Source organism: Antechinus flavipes, chromosome 3, assembly GCF_016432865.1.
Source record: "Antechinus flavipes isolate AdamAnt ecotype Samford, QLD, Australia chromosome 3, AdamAnt_v2, whole genome shotgun sequence".
Classification (NCBI taxonomy): domain Eukaryota; kingdom Metazoa; phylum Chordata; class Mammalia; order Dasyuromorphia; family Dasyuridae; genus Antechinus; species Antechinus flavipes.
The window spans coordinates 496,715,983-496,737,777 of record NC_067400.1 but is presented as its reverse complement, the minus strand read 5'-3'; the positions used below and the strand labels follow the sequence as shown (position 1 = coordinate 496,737,777).

General features: G+C 32.1%; 1 protein-coding gene across 2 annotated transcripts in view; it reads right to left on the bottom strand.

The window, feature by feature from the left end:
• Positions 1 to 21,795, bottom strand: part of DYNC2H1 (dynein cytoplasmic 2 heavy chain 1) — a 377,984-nt gene that overhangs the window by 169,485 nt on the left and 186,704 nt on the right. For both annotated transcript variants that reach the window (XM_051986889.1, XM_051986890.1), the window contains 2 exons: positions 20,802 to 20,945; positions 18,507 to 18,596 (listed from right to left, as the gene is read on the bottom strand). In XM_051986889.1, the coding sequence (XP_051842849.1) occupies positions 18,507 to 18,596; positions 20,802 to 20,945 (234 nt within the window). The remainder of the gene's footprint in view (positions 1 to 18,506; positions 18,597 to 20,801; positions 20,946 to 21,795) is intronic.

Genomic DNA, 21,795 nt, shown 5'->3' with positions numbered 1-21,795 from the left:
ATATTTCAAAACTTTTATTTCCCCAAATCTTTTCCTTTTGAAGACATCTATTCCCTAATTCCTTCAAAAGATTTTCATACAATATATTTTACATTTCTTTAAACATTTTTATTGCCTTTCAATTTTTAAGACAAAAGACTAAACATTAAAAATCAAAGGTATCTAAATTAGAGAACATAGTGGAACTATTTATCTTCTCCACAAGGAGTTATGAGATTTCTGCCATATTCTGAAAACCAAAATAAATATTATTAAAGAAAATGATTATCAAAAGGAATTGTGGCAAATATTTAGATAGGTGTAGTTTCTCATCATTATCATGTTTTTATATATAATTAGAGTTCAATTTTCAAAATGGCCCCATAACTTTTCAAATTAATATAGAGTTTCTGATTAAACAACATGTCCTATCCTTCTCTAACTATGAAGGTTTCTAATTTCCCTGTAATTAAAAATAATTAGGCACTTTGGTTTAAAATTGTTGTATTGGGATAAAAGAAACAGACCTTATTTTTTGTCTCATGGAACTTAATCAAAATTAATAAATATATCAATAAGAACTAGAAAGCAAAGGTTTGAAGTTTATATTTCTAAGGTTACATCTGAGAGCTATAAATAATCCAAACCAATGACATAAAAATCCCAATAGCAAAGAAGGTGGAATCAAGGCAGAAACTTGCTAACCTCTCTCTCAAGGGGTTCCAAATTCCTTTAAATGACTCTAAACACATTTTAGAGCATCAGGACACCCCAAAAAAAGGAGCAGAACACTTTCCTGCCAAAGACTATTTAAAGCTCAGCAGAAAAAGTTAGTAACACAAGGGTAGGAATCCAGCACACAGTCAAGGTGCAGGGCATTGCTGGCCAGCCCAGGACCCAGCCCCAGCCTCACTCCCTCCCCAGGCTTGATCTTTCAATCAGCAGCAATGCTGATGGCTTCCAGATCTCTCAGCCCAGAGACACCAAAAAGGACCTGGAAGATCAGCAGAAAAGAGCTATGGGACCAAAGTAGGAGCCCAGCTCCATCCCAGACCCCAGGGTAAGAAAGGTGGGACCTCTGAATCAGCAGTAGTGTTGGGACCTTGTGGACCTCTTAGCTCAGAGACACTAGGGAGGACTCAGAAGGTCAGTGGAGAGGGTCTATACGCAAGGGTCCTCAAACTTTTAAAATAAGGGACCAGTTCACTGTCCCTCAGACTGTTGGAGGGCCAGACTATAGTAAAAACAAAAACTTTGTTTTGTAGGCCTTTAAATAAAGAAACTTCATAGCCCTGGGTGAGGGGGAATAATCATCCTCAGCTGCCGCATCTGGCCTGTGGGCCATAGTTTGAGAACCCTGATAACGGGGTGGGAGTCTGGGGTTCAATCCCAGCCAGGGTCAGTGCCCAGCCAGCACACTAGATTTTACAGCTACAGTGAAGGTAGGGGGTGGGGAGGGAGATGTGCCTAATGATTCCAGGGCAGTACAATTTTTAAAGAATACTTGGAGTAAGATTCTTAGAAGGATTTCTGAAAACAGTTGCACAAAACCCTGAAGCTTGGGACAGCCCAACCTCTAGCCCTATTTTAATGAAGAGTTAAAAACAAAGTAGCAGGCTAGGAAAATGAGCAGAAAACAAAAAAGGTTTCTGACCATTGAAAGTTACTATGATGACAACAAAAATCAAAATGCACACTCAAAAGATAGCAAAGCCAAAGCTTCTATATTCAAAGCATCGAAGAAAATTAAGAATTGGGCTCAGGCCATGGAAGAGCTCAAAAGGGACTTTGAAAATCAAGTAAGAGAAAGAGAGAGGAAAAAATTAGGAAAAGAATTGAGAGTAGTGCAAAAGAAAATACAAAAAAAGCTAATGAGGAGAAGCATGCCTTAAAAAGCAAAATTGGTCAATCGAGAAAGGAGATACAAAAGCCCACTGAGGAAAATAATTACTTAAAAATAGAACTGAGCAAATGGAACCTAATGAGAAGACAGCAAATGAAAGATAGTAGAATAAGAAAGCAAAACTGTTTATAAGAAACACATTTGAAACAAAGGTTCACACTGAGATTTTAAGATCAAAATCTATACTATGTTTCAAATAAACTCAAAATGTAGAGTAGCAATCATGACCTCAAAAAGAGCAACAACAAAAATGTATTTAAAAGAAAAATGGGGAAACTTTGCTGAAATGAACCACAGATAATAAATTAAGCTCAATACTTTAGATTTATGTAACAAATAGCAGGGCATCTAAACATTTAAAGGAAAAGCTGAAATGAATTACAGGGTGAAATAAACAGTAAGTTTATAAGATTCTCTAATTCATTTCCAAATAGTCTTCAAAACCCATTCCCAAGTTAATTACTTTCACTTCTAAATAGATACTTAAATAGATTATTATTTTATTGATTAATAAATAAGCAAATAGATTCAAAGTAAAACAAATAAAATAAATTCTCTGTGTTGGTGAAGTGGGGACAGCTTAGGAACTTACTTCTTTACAAGAAAATGCTACTGAAAAACGTACTTTAGAGATTCCAAATCATTTTCATAGCCATCAGCTCATTTGATATTTAACATTTGAGTTTGCTGCCAATATGAGGTACATATCATCAATGAGGAAGTAGAGTCTAAGAGAGGGTACCAATTAGTAATAGTGAAAATAAGTCTTCTACATAAGAGCTTAGGTTTTCTGATTCTTCATTATTTTACGTTATTTAACTTTCTCAGTGATGTTATGTTGTTTTATGTGAAAGTTTCAAGAGAAATTTTTCTGCAGCATTTTAAATTTTTTCTTTGTAACTTCAGAACCTACAACAGAGCCTAGCACAAAGTAAGTACTTTATAAATGGTTGCTGATTGACAGAATGTAGGTGTTAAGTTAATATCACAAAAAAGCCATTTTGGCAAAAACAGGCTTTGCCTTCTAAAGCAATAAGCAATGAACAGGAAAATACTCTACCACTTCTAAAATTGTCAACAATTAAGTTAAAAACTGTTTAGCATTCTCTCTGAACTGAATAAACATTACATAGGGAGATGTTGGGGGTTTTCCCCCCACAAACTCATTCACGCAGCCAATATTTCTCTCCCAAGTTCCAATGCCAGGTTTGGAGCCTTCTTGCTTACTTTTGTTCTCTTGAATTCGACAAGTTTCTTTGTTTTGTACTGTTTTTAATTCTTCCTTTCCTTACTGGAAAGTCTTACTGTTAAGTAGTTGAAGAAAATTTTCTTATTTTGGGTGACCATTCATTCTTAGTTACCTCTAAAGGATTAAAAGTAGCTTATCAATTTTAAGAGGAACTCAATTTATCCTTTGTATTCATCAATTTGCAATTTTTTGTTTGTTGTATGAGTTTTACAGTTCTTATTCAACTATTCAGTTTTACATATAAAAGTTTATACATATAGATAATGAAATTTCCATTGGAAGTAAATGAAGGTTACTAAAACACAAAAAGAATGAGGTTCCAAAACTTCCTGCCACCCCACCAATTTTCTAATAAAAACTCTAAGTAGTGTGACTTGCCAAGCAGTGCATGGTTTTTATTCCACAATAATTCTTGAAAGTTTCACTCTAACACTCTATCTCTAACACTCAATGGCTTTTTGCTCTGAATTATTTGCTTTGTCATCTTCACTCAATTATTTTCTTTCCTAGTCTCTTCTTTCTGAAGGCAATGAAATGCTTTAAAAACAAAATTTTAAAAGTTCTCAAGTAGGGACTTGGCAAGTAGAGGATCTGTGTTTCTGAGAAACATTTCTGAGGTAAAAAAAAAATCATTTTTTCTTCAGGTAATTAATTGTTCCTTCTGGGTAAAATATATTTTAGGATATAATTAAAAAGTAATCAGATAAGACATCTAGATGAGAATAAAAAAACTAAACTCAATAATCAAGTACCTGTATTTGACAAAAATTCTGAGAAAACTGGAAAGCAGTTTGGTAGAAATTAGGTTAAGATCACAATCTCATGTTAACTACCATAATTAATTCAAAGTCGATATGTAATCAAATATTAAGCTGATAAACAAAATATAGGAAAAAACCATCAGATTAAATGCCTTTCATAGTTATAACTGAAAGAGAATTCATAGACAAAGAGAGAATAAAATAGCTAAATGAATAAAAGATATACTTTCAGTTCTATGAAAATGAAAGGCTTCACACAAACAAAATAATACATTGAGGATAAAATAAAAGCTGACTGGGGAAAATGATTGCATCAAAAATCTATGAGACAGTTATTATTCATAGAGAAAGAAAACACACATATAAAATAAAATTAAAAAAAAAAAAAAAAACGTTTCCCAATTGGTAAATAGTCAAATAACACAAAGAAATAGTTCTCTATAAGAAAGAACAAGCATATTGCCTAAAGAAGTTAATTTTTTTTAAAGAGTCCACACATAGAAACAAATCTTTTATATTAGGAAAGAACTGAAACAAAATAGAAACATATAGGTAAGTAAATATCTAAATTGAAATACATAAGTATAATGGAGTATTAGTATGCCACATTCAAGAAACTATGAGTAAACTTAAAACTGAGAAACTTGGGAGTACCTATATGAAGCTTTTTGGCAAAGTGAACAAAGCACAACCAAGAAACAATATACATGATAATAATAGTAGTGAGATAACTTCAACAATGTTTAAGGATAAATCTATACTACCAATAAATCAAAAATGAATGCTGTTAAATTATAATGAACAGTAGAATTGACATAATAGTCAATGGCTATAGTAATCAAAAGTGACAAACCCAAACACTATAGTTTTGGGAATAACAACTCAATATTTGACAAAAATTGCTGAAAGAATCAGAAAATAATATGGCAGAAACTAGACATAGACCCAAGATCTCACACCCTAAACCAAGGGAAGGTCAAAATGATCATAATGGATAATATTATAAGCAAATTTTGAAAGCAAGATCTGTCAGATCTGTGAAGGGAGGAATTTATATCCAAAGAGGAACTACAGAACATTATGAAATGCAAAATGGCTAATTTTGATTATATTAAATTAAAAGGGTTTTTGCACACACAAAACCAATGTAGCCAAGATAAGAAAAACAAAAAATTCAGACACTGAATAAAGCATGATATGGGTTAAGTGATAATAAATAAAATGTTCTTAAAAGGTTGGGGAAGACTGTAAGAATTAAGAAGTAACTGATTTACACCTTTACAGCTGGTGTTTTTTATAAAGGCCTCATTTCTAAAATATATAGAGAACTGAGTTGTTATTGTATTTTATTCTCAAAGAGGGCTATGACATCAGGGAGGTAATGCTGTGATATGAAAATGAATTGGATTTAAGTGAGTTAGGGCTGGGCAAGGTCACCTGCCTCACTTTCCCCTCCAGAGCCATCTGGGTCCAATGGCAGAATGACTAGAGATGGCCCTGGATGTAATGGGAGATCATGGTCTTTTTAAGATAAGGTCTTCAACAGGTCTCAATTTAACTGAAGCTACATAAACTCAGTGATTAAGGCCAGGGAGCAATTGAGGCAAGACTCATCTCTTTAGCTTAATCCAAAAAATCTAAATAAATAAAAAAGTGAATGAATGAATCTGGGAGAAGAACCTCAATATTTCTGGCCAAAGCAGAAATGGCTGGTATTTACATTCAATCTGAATCAATGAGGCCTCAATGGCCAAACGGATCGTGGCCTAGGTCAAATTTATAATAATACAAGTCATTCTCCAATTTCAATGATGAAAGGATATGAACAATTTTCAGATGAAGAAATCAAAACCACTTATGGTCATATGAAAATATGCTTTAAATCACTATTAATTAAAGAAATGAAAATTAAGACAATACCAAGGTACTGTCTTCATACCTATCCAATTGGCTAAGAAGGCAGGAAAAGATAATAAATGTTGGAGGGGATGTGGGAAACTGTGACACTAATGCATTGTTGGTGAGTATGAAATGATCCAACTATTCTGGAGATCAATTTGAAATTAAATCCAAAGAACTGGGAAACTTTGCATACTATTTGATACAATGGTATCTCTACTAGGCCTGTTTCCCAAAGAGATCATAAAAGAGGAAAAAGGACTCACATGTGCAAAATGTTTGTAGCAGCTATTTTTGTAGTGGCAACGAATTGGAAATTGAGTGGATGCCCATCAGTTGGGGAATGGATGAAGAAGTCATGGTATGACTTTGTACACAATAAACATTGTGCACAATAAACAGCAAGATTATGTGATGATCAACTATGATAGACTTAATTCTTCTCAACAATCTGGTGATCCAAGACAATCCCAACAAACATGGGATGGAAAATGCCAGAAAGAGAACTACAGAGACTGAATGTGGATCAAAGCATAATATTTTCATTTTTTGTTTGCTTTTACTTTCTCATGGCATTTTCCCCTTTTAGTCTGACAACTTGACACATGACAAATAGGGAAACATATTTAAAATTATTGTGTGTGTGTATAAACACACACACACACACATACACATACACGTGTGCACACACACACACACACACACACACATCAGATTGAATCCTGTCTTGGGGGGAGGGGAGAAAAGAGGGAGGGAAAAAGAAAAAATAGGGAAAAATATATATAAACAAACATATAAAATGATCAAGCTTTACAGAGAAAAAAATACTGTATATAACACTAAACAGTTGTTTTTATTGAACTACAGTTTCATTTTGTTTTGGCTTTCTATTTTTTATTCTTTGTTATAAGGGATGGCACTGTGGCGAGGCAGTTCTTTTAAAGCCCTCTAATTGGCAGAGAGATAGGGAAAGAAAAAACTGGAAAATATAGGTGAGGTGAAAATAAAATATATTGGTAAAAAAAAATTAAAGCAATAGCAAAGTACATGACACTGAATAAAACATGATATGGGTTAAGTGATAATAAAGTGTGCTTAAAAGGTTGGGAAGACCATAAGAATTAAGAAGTAATTGATTTAGACCTTTAATCATAGGTAGGATTTGGAGATACAGTACTAAGATCCTACTAAAGATAAGAAAGGCATGTATGTGGCTTTATTTCACAAAATGTCCTAGTGAGAGTGAGAGTTGAGGAGCTACGGGGATATCAGGCAAATTTCATGTTTGGTGAAAAATATCTGAGACGGTTTAGTGAAGTTCAAGATCAACTTAGACCAACAGTAAAAAGAGCTTTACCTGAAGCCTCAAAGGCCAAATTCTATTTTACATTGTATAGATTATTGTATAGAAACACAATGTATAGATCGTAGGAGTGTTGGGCTTATTACCTTGTGCCTTGGCCAGACCAGAAATAGAGTCTCATGTCTGGCTTCCTGGTGCTATATTTTCTCCCTTTGTGACTTGAAAAGGTCATCTACTGTCAGCTTTCCTCTTATATTGCTCTTTGCAACCTCATCTGTATTATAAATTACTTTACCTTTACCACAAGAAGCTATCTTCACAATCCATAATTCTAAAATTCATCTCTTCTTTCCACCTCATACTTGCTAATCCTAATTCTAATTCTCAATGCCATTTCCTCTTAAGACCACTGCTCTGGTCTTAAGTCCATGGTTAACCAATTACATACTGTGCTTTATCTTGAATTCTTCCAAAATGGCCTTATTGATACTAATGATCTGAACCTTAAATTATTCCCATTATTCTTTTCTCTTCCTATATGGATTGCTGAATGTTCCTAGAGAAAGTTATTTCTGACTGGGTCTCCTATTAGTTGGTTATCTTTTCTCAATTGAGACTCTACATCTAGATGAAAATCATTTGTTTCTTCTAATTAACACTGAATTTTCCATTGTTGCTGTTCCAAAGCTTTTCTTCTCAAGCTTCCTCTATCCACCCCACTCCCTGCTGTCCCATGAGTACAAAATCCTACCTACTTTTTACTAAGGAAATAAAATCTATCTATCCTGACTTCTCCTTATCCCTTATCCTATACCTCAAAACGCATCCATATCATCAATATTTCATTATTTCATTTGCTTTAATCACTAAAAAACAGGCCATTTTTTTTGCCCCCACACACTCTTCCATTTGTGCCCTTCTTCTTAGCTGTCAGAGAGCATATCCCTTTGATAAGTCTCTCTCTCTTTCTCTAATACTGACTCCTTTCCTGCTATATGCACATTTGCCCAGGCCTTCTCAATCCTTAAAGTAACAACACAACCTGAGAGAGGAATAGGAAGCAGCACGTGCCAAGTGAATCTAACAATTGCTACTAATTCAGATCTCAAAAGACAAACCAAGTCTTTTGCCCAAGAGCTCTGAGAATAGCACTGTCTCCCACATGATCAGCTTCTAGGCACTCCACTATGGCTATTATCAAAGTGAGTAATCAGTGTGGACAGGGAACCTTACGCACCTCACCACCTACACTCCGGACTGACACAAATAGGCATATAAAACTGGCAATCCTTCAGTTAGCAAGACCCCCCCCCCACATCATTGCATCTGCTTCTAATTCAGCTCCTACAGACACTGTAGAAGCAACCTTTATGAGCATGACTCAAGTACTTTCTCTGCAGCTGCTATGGCCTCTGGCACCTCAGAAACCACAGCTACTAAAGACTCAGAAAAGAAAAATTTTGATCCCAAAATTCACAATACTCTCAAATGTTTCAACATCCTAAAGCAGTATGGTTTTATCAATGAAAATAACATTAAGGAAGATTATTACCATCTGCTTTGCTGCTGTGCCATAAGGACCACTGGGCCTTTCCATCTGCACTACAAAAAACTGAATGTGACCATATTTGTTGGGAATGTCTGGCTTTTCTATTTGAACTTCTAAATCTTTACATCATACTATGCACATAGTAATAAGGGCTTACCAAATCCCCTTTCATTCATTTATTCATTAAAAATCTTTCACTTGAGCCTGTCATCCTCTTTACCTATCATCCAATGTCTCTCCTTCCTTTCAAAAGGTTACTTTTAGAAAAAGCTACTTACATCAATCACATCTACTTATTCTTGTCTCTTTTTTCAAGTTGTTAAAATAAGGCTTAAAACTATTCCATTCAATTGAAACTGTTTTCCAGAGTTACTAACAATTTGACAGTTGGTAAATCTTACAGTTCATTTTTAGTATTCATCCTTTTTTACAAAAACATTATTTTTGATAATATTAACAATTTTTCTTTTATTACTCTTTTTGATTTTCAGGATACATTTATTTCTAGCTCTCATTTTACCTGTTTTATCACTCTTTCCCATTCATATTTATTGGATCCTCATTTATCTCTCAACCCCTAAGCATGGGTATTCTCCAGAAAATTCACCTGGGTCTTCTTTTCTTCTCTTTTTGCTTTTTTAAATTAATTTAATCAATTCCAACAAATTTTAAATATCTTCTCTATGATTTCCAAATTAAATAATTTGAGGTTAAATAAATAAGGGTTAGATAAATATCTAACTTTTACTTCACTCACTGAACACCAGTCTCACTACACCACTTACCTGTATAAACATCATACTGGAATTAAAATTTTAAAATAGGCAAAATGAAAGTATCTTCCTCAAAAACCTCATTTTTTTAAATAAAAGGCATAGTCATCTTTCTAGTCATCAAGGTAGACAACACAGAGTTATATTCAATTCTCAACTGTCCCTTAACTCTAATACCTAATCAGTGTTTGTTGATTCCACTTCGACAACATATCTCACACTAATCTCCTCTTGAGTCACATAGTCATAATTTCACTTAATGTCCCCATGACCCTTTACCTAGACCAGAGGCTTCAAAGTATGATCTGGATGGGATGGTGGGGCAGAATCCTTTCAGGGTAAGTGAATTTAAAACTATTTTCATAACAATACTATGATATTTTTATTTCCAATATGATAAATATCAATAGTTACGAACCACTTAAACAAAAGTTTTTTGGGAGGGAGTAACTCAATTTTTAAGAGTGTAGAAGGCTGCTAACAATTGCTAACTTAAAACTTTTTAAATTTTCCTTATTGTCTCTCATTTCAGTCTCTTATTTCTTCATTATATCTTCCACAGCATTGCCAAAGTAATGCTACAAAAGTGAGACTAAGAGTGATCCTCTTATCATTTTCTTATTGATACTATTTGCAATTGACTGATTTTGTCCTGTAACTATTTTTGTCCTATAACTAATTAAATCACTTCTTTGTCTCTGAACTTAAGTGTTCAGCTGACCTGTAATTTGTCAAGTTTAAAAATTCAGCTCTCATGTCTTAAGGAATGTAACTAATTTTGAAAAATGCATGTGAGCACAAGGGAAGTTTGAGCATAAGATCCTTATTCCACCAAGCTATCCTTTAAAAATATCTGGTTTGCTGTTCAGAAATCTGAGTCACTATCTTGCACTTTCATTGACACAACAAGCACTTCTTAGTCTAATTAGAAAAGAATGGGACTGAGGAAGAGGGGTGTTCCTGTTCCCTTACTAAATTTCTAATCACATTGCTCCATAACTTCAGCTTTGTATGTTCTGTACTCCCCCAAAATCTAAATAAGTCCGTTTTTCTAGTTTTTGGCAAAAGTGGAGGCAACCCATTGATCCATTTATTGACAGGTATCTTGCTCCGGTGATGAATATTGCTCAGAGATCTGCCTCAGTATACCATTTTGTTAAAATTTCAAATGCAACAGAAGCAAAGACTGACCAAGTTGTTTCTCTGCAACAAATGTTTGTCAGATCTCTGTTACCTCAAGGATACATAAACTTGGCATTTAAAATCCTTCAAATTTGACTTTAGCCTACCTTTTCATTTTTATTGACCTAAATTACTCTTCTTCATGACTTTACATTCTGGCCAAACCAATCCAAACCTAACCAACTTGACATTTCATAAATCATCTCCATCTCTATGACTCTTTATAACCAAGAAACTACTTTCTTCTTATCTCTATATCTAATAATTCTTAAGTTCCTTCAAGAAGTGTCACGTTCTCTATGAAATCTTTCCTAACCTTTATTAGCACTCACAATTTGAGTAAAGACTTGACACAAGAAGACCAATAAGTAGGCTATGTCACTTCCAGATGTGAGGTAACAAGGGTCTAATTAGTAAGACTTAGTAACTGATTGGATTTGGGAGGTGAGAGTGAAATTGAAAAATCAATAATTGAAAGCCTGGGTAACTGGAACTATGATGGTTAAATTGAGTAATAGAGATGTTCAGAGGTAGGAGTTTAATTTTGGACAGGATGCATTTAATGTATCTACTAATACTCCTGGAAGTCATGAGAAAGATGAGTTGGACAAAGAATCACTATATAGAGAGATAATTGAATCCATGGGAGCTGTAGAAACCATTAATCAAAATAGCACAGAGGATGGAGAGAAGAGGGCCCAGGACAAAACCTTGAGGATAACTCTTAGTTAGCAAATGAGTATTAAATCATTACACTTGGCAATTAAAAAGGTCATTGGTTATTTTGGAGAAAAAAGTTTGAATTGAATGATGAGGTTGGATATCAGATTGAAGGAAGAAAATGGGAAGAGAGGAAGTAGAAACCAAACAAAGATGTTTTTTCTCAATGAACGTAGTCATGAAAGAGAAGAGAAATATAGGACTATAATAACTAGAATTAATGGTTAAGTGTTTTGTTGCTTTTCCAAAAAAAATAACAGGGGAGAATAGGTTTGTTTTTTAAAGCAGTAAAGGAATAGCCAAGTGAAAGGGAAAGATCAAAAATTAGTAGGAATAGGAATGATAGAGAAGAGAAGATGAGATGGAATAAAATCACTTCTTTATGCAGAGGGAAAGGAGATGGGATGCTTCTTTCATGAGAAACGAGGGTAAAGAAGATATAGTAGCAGAAGGCATATGAAAAATGTGAAATGAGAAAAGAAGAAAAAAGAGTTCTTGCAAATTGCTTCATTTTTTTTCACTGAAGCATGAAGAAAAGTTCTTAGCAGTATTCCATTCCTTAAATTCACTGGGTGAGCCACTAAATTATGATTAAGTTTCATTTTTACCAAGGATCTCAAAAAGTTTAAGGTATTATTGAGGTTAAAAAAAAAAGATAAATGTATGTCTACATTGGTAAAATTCTCATGAACTAGACCATTGCCTAACCTCATTTTATGTTAAGGTTTTCCTCATAATTACTAAAATAAGACCTAGAAACATACCACATAAGGTCCTAACTAGGAAATCCAAAGAAATATCTTTCAATTTAAAGCCTCTAAATGAAGCACAGTAGATATCTTAAAGCTAAGGAAAAGCCTGAAGCTGTATCACTCCAAACCCAGAGAGCCACCAGCTAGTAGACAGTAGATAGGCAAGAAGCAATAGATTTGAGCTATTGAGACAAGGGAAAAGCTTAGGGTTGTACTATTCAACAATGAATAAATGGACTTTAGCAAATTTGCTAAAGTACTTTGGATATTTCTATATACATACATACACATATATATGATGAATAATTGCTAAAATTAAGAGAATATCAGCTTTTCCCTATGGTAGAGAAAAAATGAGAATAAATCAGGTATGTTAAATATAATTAACTAGTTAATGCATTAAATACCTTATTATCTAACTTCTGTGTTACTCTTATATGTTTCAACTTAACTTTGCCAGTAAGTTTAAAAGGGATAATTATATGGCCTAGAAGGCAGCGAAAACTTCCCTACCACTTGGTATCTGAAATATCCACTATGATGATATAAATTTTCCCTGTATGAAAAAATTAGGAAAATCATTTGATAACATCTAAAGTTACATTCTGTTTTGTAGAGAAACTAGTTATATTAAATATTTCAAGAAGATATTATTTGTTATCAAAGTGACACAATGTAATATAACAAAAACAATAACACATCTGGAGTTAAAGGATCTATCTTTAAAATCTTATCTCTATTACTTACTAGTTACATGGCCATGGACTTAAATATTTTTGTCCACAAAAAGCCTAAGTTTCAATATTTGTAAAGTAAAAATAAATGATATCTAAAATCCTTTACATATTATTCTTATTTTTGTTTATAATCAATAGCCATCACCATCTTAACAATAAAAATTTAGTGTTATGCCCCCTGTTATGCTCCTTCCTATTCTACATAATCTTTATTTAATAAATGAAAATCATGTTTCTTCTCATCAATATTTTATTCTCCTGGTATCTAATCTTGTAGTGAAGAAAAACAGAGTAATCAATAAATCCATTAAAAATCTAGTACATCAAAAGCAATGTTCAATTAATTTTATAAAATTTAAAATGTACATATTAACTTTTTTTCTTATATGTTTTAAAACGAATAAATGGCAGTCAGAGATAGATATTTAGATACATTAATTCTTAAATTTGCTTTTATTGCTTTTAAAGATGTCCAAATCTAAACACTGAATTCAGCATATTATCCTTTGATCCACTGCAATATTATTTACAAAATTATTTATTTATATAACCACTATTTATACGAGGAATATGTACACAGAATTCTTTTGTTTTTCTAGTGTTAATCTCATTATACTTAAATACTAAAATATACTGATAAATCTCATTGGATAAAATCATTTCAGAGTGAGCTTTATTAACAGATTTAACTTAAGATGATCATTACAGAATGAAAGAACATGAGGACACTGAAACTTGTTCAATATAAGAGAGTAGAGAAAAAAAATTCAATTCCTCACTTCCATTAAACCAACCAATATATTCCATAAATGTCAAAAAAAAAAAAATTAAGAACTTAATAAATACACTTCTATCACAAAATGTACCTTACTGTGTTGTCTTGAAGACTTTTGTAAGCAAAATTTACTTGTTAAAGCATTATACAAAACTTTAATTTAATCTCATATTTATTATTATGAAAAAGGAATTAAATTTATTCATTTGTTCTGTTAGCTCCCTGATTTACAATTTTTTAAATCTTCATTCTAAGTAGTAACTTCCAGATACTTTAATAAGTCATATTTAGTAGTAGAGGTTTTGGAGCTGTCATAACTTCAAAATGAATATTAATATTATAATATTATACTTCTAACCCGTAAGGCATTTTATGCAGAACTTATGGGGTTTTTCTAATAAATTTAAAAATAAATATTTTGAAAAAAATCAATAATCTAGATTAACAAAGGGTAAGTGTATTATAGTCTATATTAGAATCTCTTTTGTATGTATGATTCTTGAGTATTGGGTTTTCCCTTTCTCTTCCCTGGGGAGTATAATGAATTACATTATCACTCATTGCAAAAAAGAAGAAAAAACAATCAAATCTACACATTGATAACTCCTAGAACCCATGCAAATATCACCATTTAAAGTGCTATAGTATGTGATCCTAATTCATACAAGTGAGAATTTAAATGGGGAAGGGAAACCAACCAAATCTACTCATTAATAACTCCATGAAACCCACAAAATGTCATTATTCAAATTGTTATAGTATGTGAAACACTCTTAGAATTTTGAACAGTTTTTCTAATAGAATTCTTTCAAATTTCTTAATTCAATAGTAAGCCAAGTGGAAGATGTGGAGGACTGAAACTCTGAAAAAGGAATGCTTGAATCAGCACTTGAATGGAGCACTTAAGGCTCATTACCTATTCCATGTGAGACAATGACTCTATTAGCACAAGTTTGGATAAATGGCTCTTCTCACTGTTTGGTGCTATCTCAGTGTTTGGTTGGTACTATCTCAATGTTTGGTGTTAAGATAATAGTAGACAAGGATTTGAGGGTGGGGTGAGAGAGTGGCCAGAGAAGGACTTTGCATAGGACCAGGAGGAGAGAAGCTGGTGACTCTGGACTAAGAATCCAGGATTCTGCTTGGCTGCCTTTTTCACTTCTCCCCCTAAAGACCAAGGACTTTAATTCATCCTGACTCTGGCTGACCCTGAAGCCCTCCAGGGAGCTAGGCAATACTCTACAGGAAGATATTCTGACAATTTGTTCCAAGTTGTTAATCTACTGTTTACCTCTGTCTTAATACTTCAACTTCTTAGCTAAAATTCTATAGACTTTACTACTTAGATCACACCATAACTGACCAACATTATCATACTGCATTCTGGTCATTTTCTTACCATATTGTTCCTTCCTCCGACTCTTCACCCTGCATTCCACATGCTACAGAATGATTGATTGATGACATTTGTGTAGGTTCCAAGAATTATCAATAAGGAGATTTGATTGGTTTCCATCTGCCATTTCAATTCTTATACACTTTAAGAACAGTAATCAAATTAACACTAATAAGGCTGGAAAAAAATATATCAATCAATGGCCCTAAGACTCCATTTTCTACACCTATATGACTTTTCAAACCTAAAAGACCTTAGAAACAGCTCTCCTAAACATATAGCATTTCTCTATTATAATATAAGCTCCTTAAGGGCAAAGGTTAACTTGTTTTTGTAATTATAATATGACAGATTTTTCATGATTCCCAGATAATTCTTCCTATTCTTTTAGATACTGTAAGGTAATTAGCTACTCTACCTTCAGATTCTGTGGGGAACAGAGTGTCATTTTAAAGTCATTCTAGAAGGTATTTCTTATTGAAACTATTTCCAATAAACTAATTCCTACCCCAGACCCTCTCATTGTCATTGTTGGAAATTAAGATTGCTACATCACTTACTATTAATTTGTCTGAACATTAAACTAGAGAAGTGTTATGCAAAATATAACAATATAGTTTTGTTTTTGTTTTGGGTAAAACTAAATCTGCCTACTAGCTGATAAATGTCTAAAATATTTAGGTTGTCATTTGAATGAAAGGAAATAACATAAGCTAATGCTTTTTTATAAAAAAAAAAAAAAAAGCTGTTAGACAGCTTGCTCTATTTTGTTTACTTTATTAAAAAGCCCAAATTTCCTGTTACAAAACAAGTCAATCATTTTCTCTGTGCCAGGTCATCTCACTTGCTATTCAATGTGACATGCATACTAATATGCAAAAATCCCAGTTTCTCTCTATTTTCAGAAAGTCTATTGTTGTCATATTGCCTTCAGTGACACAACAGCAAAATGCTGCAGCATGAAACAAATCTTGGCATGCAGTTTAATATTATGCTGATTGCTGAAAGCCCAGAAAGCTTTCACTAGAATATGGGATTGGTTTCATTGTAGCTGAGGTCAGTGTGCCGAATCTTGAGCAATATAGCTTGTTATTCGATGATTAATGTGCTTTCTGATTTTCTATTGAGAGAAGAACTATTGGTTACTAAATGCATGAATGTATACATACTTTAATGTTGATAACACTGAAATATGAATTTTGCAATTATATACATGACTTGGGTGCCGTAAGTTGCAACATTTCCTTAACGATTCTTAATTTTAAATTTTATTTATTTACTTAACATTACTTATTTAATTAATATTTAATATAGATTTAAATTTTAAATAGAAGAAAAATTTTAAATAAAAGAAAAATTTAAATAGAAGAAAAATGTCAAGTTATACAAAAACAAAAAATAACCAAACTATTTCAGAAATTAAAAAGCAAATGATAAAATGATCAAACCTCTCCCATTACCTTCTAAAACAAAAAGTCCACTTTAATGTAACCCTCTCCAGCTACTAATAATAAATATTAGATATTTACCCTTCTGAAATTTTGATACTGGGCAAAAATGGCTATACAGTGAGTACTTATTATACTTATTATACTAAGTAAAAATCATTGCTATTACATTGTAAAGGATTAAAATTCTCACATTAAAAGACTGATAAGAAAACATGTGAGCTTAAACCAAGATACAAATATTTAGGTTAAATATCAGCAAGAAACTCATAATTGTAAGGGCTATGAATCATTTAAATCAGTAATAAAAGATGTTTGTGTTAATCTCCTTTAATCAAAGCTATGAGGTGGTAGTTGAGAAAGGTGGATCTTTCATAACATTTTGAATGCAATTATTTTTATTACTTTTCCCCATAAGGGAATATCTTTATCTGTGATGAAGATACTGCTCTATGAGAAATCTATATAATACTAGTGTGGTATAAAATATATACTACTACTAAGATAGTGAGCAATAACAATTTGCTGAATGAATGAACAGGTCTGAAGTTTTTTGCCTTTATCTGTTCTTTGCCTCACTATTCACAGTATTGTTAATATCCTCTTTCAAAATTTTCAGGTCGCTTAAAGTAAGAATTTCTCATCCTGCTCAAAGTGAATGATTAATTCTTTCAGTGCTTTTGTCAGGTCACTCATTGTTGACGTTGCTCTATCACAATGTCCTCAGAGAGCTGCAGACTTTACTATTTATATTGGCCTTTATATCTGCATTTCATGGTGTATAAAGGACCACTATAGTAACATGAAAAGTTATTGTAGAATAGTTTCTTTTTAAAGGAGCTTATATTCTATTACCCTATTAGTCTCTCTTCTGGTTAGGAGATATACCATTTTTGCCAGCTGTAAAAATTAAGTGAGAAAGTATCAAAGGTTCAAATCTGTTTTATTAAAGTTTGTTTCTCTTTACTTGCAATTCCTTTTAAAGATAAATATTTCTTCTTTAAGGGGCACTGACTAGGAAAAATATCTCAAAAACAGCAAAATAGAAACAATTTCTAGGCTATGTGAAAAACTTTAAATTCAAAATTATAGAATGAAGAATTACTAATCTAATTTCAGTATTAATTATATTGTATTGTCATTTGATAATTTACTCTTTCCCATCATCTCTAAAAGATCAGTTTTTCTAAACATTATATGTAAAGTAGAAAAATGAACTAGAATGCAAATTTCTTCTCATGGGAGCCTTAATTTTGTGTTTTTTCTCTCAATATTTCTTACAATTATCTGAGCTGAAGGCCTTTCTAGGAAGTTTTCTTATCTTTGGTCAGGCTTTTCGTGACAGAAGCACACAATATTTTCAATTGTTTCATAATAAACTATATTTTTTAGTCTGGACTTAGGAATTCCTTCCAAGAGCACAAGTCAACAAATAATCTATGATTTATCATTTCAAATTGTATAGAGGGGTTAAGTGACTTTACCATGGTTACCAAGTTATTATATGACAGAGTGATGATCATTTGAACCCCTATCTTGCTTACTTCTAAAGACAGTCATCCGAGTCAAAACTGAAATCAATCTTAATAAATTTCATTAAAATGATAATACAAGTATTCATGGCAAAAATATCCATTATGTGCTAGGGTGGAGACATGTGAGCATCATCAAAATTTCAAATAAAAATTAAGAATAGCTTTTCTAAAACTAATATAAGTGAAAAAGCAGTGATTTAAAAGCATACACGTATCTGTCAAAGCTCTATGAGCTCAACAATGTCCTGCACAGAGTAGGTACTTTATATATATATATATATATATATATATATATATATATATATATATATATTTGTTTATTTATTTATTTAATTTTCCCTCCAAAAATAGAGGAATAGTAAATACTTATCATCAGAGTGAAGCTTTGTTTGGAGAGATGCCAAATTGTCCTTATCTAATTTCAGCTGAAATTCTAAAAAAATTAGTTAATTTCTGCTAAAATAAAAACAAAAGTATATAATATTTTTAAACAAAATAGTTCCATCTGTGAGGTAATTACAAATTGTGATTGCCACTATTCTTACCTTAAACAGACAACGGCACACATATTCATATACCATATGTTTTAATGAACTGATAAGAGACTGGATTCTCTGTTCAGTAGTTTGAGATTCCTGTGTATAGAAAATGGAAAAGTTGAAAGCATCATAATGAATGGAATTCCAATATAAAACTTTCTAGAATGCTTCCTCTGTCTCTAGCCATCAAAATAATTTGTTACCTTCGATTGTGGTCTGCCAAAAGAAGTAACTTTGGTGGAAGGAACTGTATTCAAACTGAGAGAACTGCATTTCTGTTTAAATTTTCCGGAAAGAAAACTTGGACAGTAATGCATATAGTTTCCTGCAAATAGTTGTTTTTATCCTTGAGAATGATATTTTAATTTTGTTATGATAGTAAAATGCTATATAATTGTAGCATTCTTATTATCATTATTATATCACGCTCTTTTTCAAGAACTTCAAATTTATGTCACAAAGAGTTTTCATTTAAATAAGAATATATAAGTGCTTGAAAGTTGGGTAATAGTAACACAGTTCACACCAAAGCATTTCCATTCCAACTGGTGTTAAAAAAAAATAAATCTGTATAGTTTGAGGTCTGAAGGTCACTTTAATCAGACACACTGTAAAAATGTTAGTGTCTTCAGTAGCCCTCAAAGTAAGTCCAAGAATGAAGACACTTTTCAAAGATAGTTGTAATAGTATTCATACCTTAGATGTGATGTTTTGATTGCTTTAGATTAAAATTTCTAGCCTCATCTAACATGTTAAAATGAATACCTTCTATAAATTTTACAACTATCCTATTACATGTTATAAACTATAGGATAAGCCCAGTATTTTACAAGTTCTCTGCTTTCATAAAGCTTCTAGAACACCTAAATAGCTTATTTAGACCAAAGTCTTTCATCAGGGAAAGGAACAAAAAGTATGCTGTTTATTAGCATAGCATGACTACCCTTTATCCTATAATATCACTTTCTAAAAACAGATGAAAAATTGATGTTTCATATAGGATATCTCTACTGTAGTTTCAAGATAAATATGCATATTGCTAAATTTTAATAAAAGTAACTCACATTTATATAGCACTACAAGACTTACAAAATGCTATATATATCATGTTATTTGGTCCCCAGGACTTCCCTGTGAATTAATTGACATTGTTTTTATCCCTATTTTGTAGATGAGGTAGCTGAAGTTAATAGATATAATGACTTTCCAAGGCTTAAAAAATTTGAATGATTGATATAAGATTCATATTTGGGACTTCTTATGAACTAAATCATCATGATGTACTTTGTAATATATTTTTTAAATTATCTGTAAATCTAAATGGAAAAAGGAAAAAATGAATCATCTTTCACAAAAATGAGTCATATTTCACTTTTGCCTGTTCTCCTACAGGACATAAGATTCTTAGAAAAAGGAAATAGAGTAGGAAACTGTGAGAAATGCCCACTTTGCCATCAAGAGTTTTTAAAAATCATTTCTGAAAATCTTAAAAGTCTAATTATATATTTGTAAAAGAATTTCAGTTTTTTTTTAAAAAGTAGAAAACTATTATTTATTTCATTATATAAATTTTAATTTACTATAAAAACAAAGCAATGAGTTCAAATGATTTTAAGTCTCCAAGAGAAAAGAAACACTAGGAATGGAAATGTCACATAACTAAAAGCAACTGCTGCAGAGATGGCCATGAGGCATTATACAGGCCAGTAATCATGTCAATCAAATGTGTCAGTTTAATCTGAAGGGCATCAGAACCATACAGATTAAAGTCTGGAAATATCATGGCAGGCTAGATTTCTCTACTAGAGAATCCAGGCTTGGTTTCTTAGGGATTTATTTTTAATTCTATTTTAGAAAACTTCAATAAAAACATTGGTGGGCAAACAATGATAATTACACTGCTACTGCTTCCTTTAAAAAAAGTTTAAAAATGACTCTTTGAGGATAACATTAAGTATTCTATCTCCATATAAACAAAAAGATAAGGTACTTGCTTGACTAGAAAATTATTATAATTGTTCACAATACCTGGAAACATACAACATTTAAAAAATATTATACCATATGGTGTTATTTTAGCATGAGCTTTATTTAATTGAATCTGTACTATATGATAGGATTATATACTGTATGGAAAATAATTTTACTCATTGTTTTGATTTGTGATGTATTCTAATATGACAACATATGTATTGATTTTACATTTTTCTATGAAAGTTTTCAGAGCAGTTTAATATTAGTAAAGATCACAAGTAAAGTGATTTCATCACTGTACCCTTGGATTCAGGTTAAGGCACATACCTGTTTGTTCTGCAGAGCTCGTTGGAAAAGTCGAAGGAATGAGGCCAAACTAAAACGGTACATGTTATTAATTTTAGACAAGTCTGATATAATAAAAAACATCTTGCTGGCATTTTCAGCAAGAGGGAGATAGGCATCCCTTTCCTGTGTATAAAAAAAAAAAAAAAAAAGCAAAAAGCTCAAGATCAGTATTTTACTGCCATCTAAAGACCACTGTGTAAATAGCTACTCAATATTTTACCATTTAGCATAATTATAGAATGCTGAAGATGAGAAGAGTTGCATATGATCAATTCTAACTCTTTTATTTTATAGATAAGGAAACCAAAAACTACTAAAGTTCAAGTAATAAATTAGTGGCTGAGATGTAACTGGCGTTTCAATTACATTTGAGGCAACTTACTCTTCCTACATCTATCACATAACTCACATTACATCTCAGCTAAAATCAGTATCATAACATTTTTCAGATTATATGGAAATTCAGAGATCAACTAGTAAAAACCCTTTTTTTAAAAAAAAAATAAGGAAACAAAAGCTTGAAAAATTATCAAAGAGATAGTTAAGAATAAAGACAACTATTAGATACGTCTCCTGATTCAATGTTCAATGAACTATAACACACAGTTATAAGAAGATGCAGTTTGAATTATACTTCATCTGGTAGGCTGATGCCTGCAACATGGAAAAAAATCACCAAAAGATTGGTGTTGGAAAACCTGAATACATTATTCCAACACCTACCTAAAGACACATCCATTCTTCAGCCTCACTTAAAAAGTTCTCACCCAACCTTTTCAGCTTTCAACCCCCCAGTGAAGGAGAACCCACTGTATTTACCTTTGCATTCTTCCACACATAAGGACAAATACAATTGTTTCTAGTTGTTTTGGAGGGAGAAAGGTTGTGCGATTTAATAGTATTTTTTTTTTACCAATTATATGTTTTTCAACATTCATTTCTATAAGATTATGAATTCTCAATTCCCTCATCC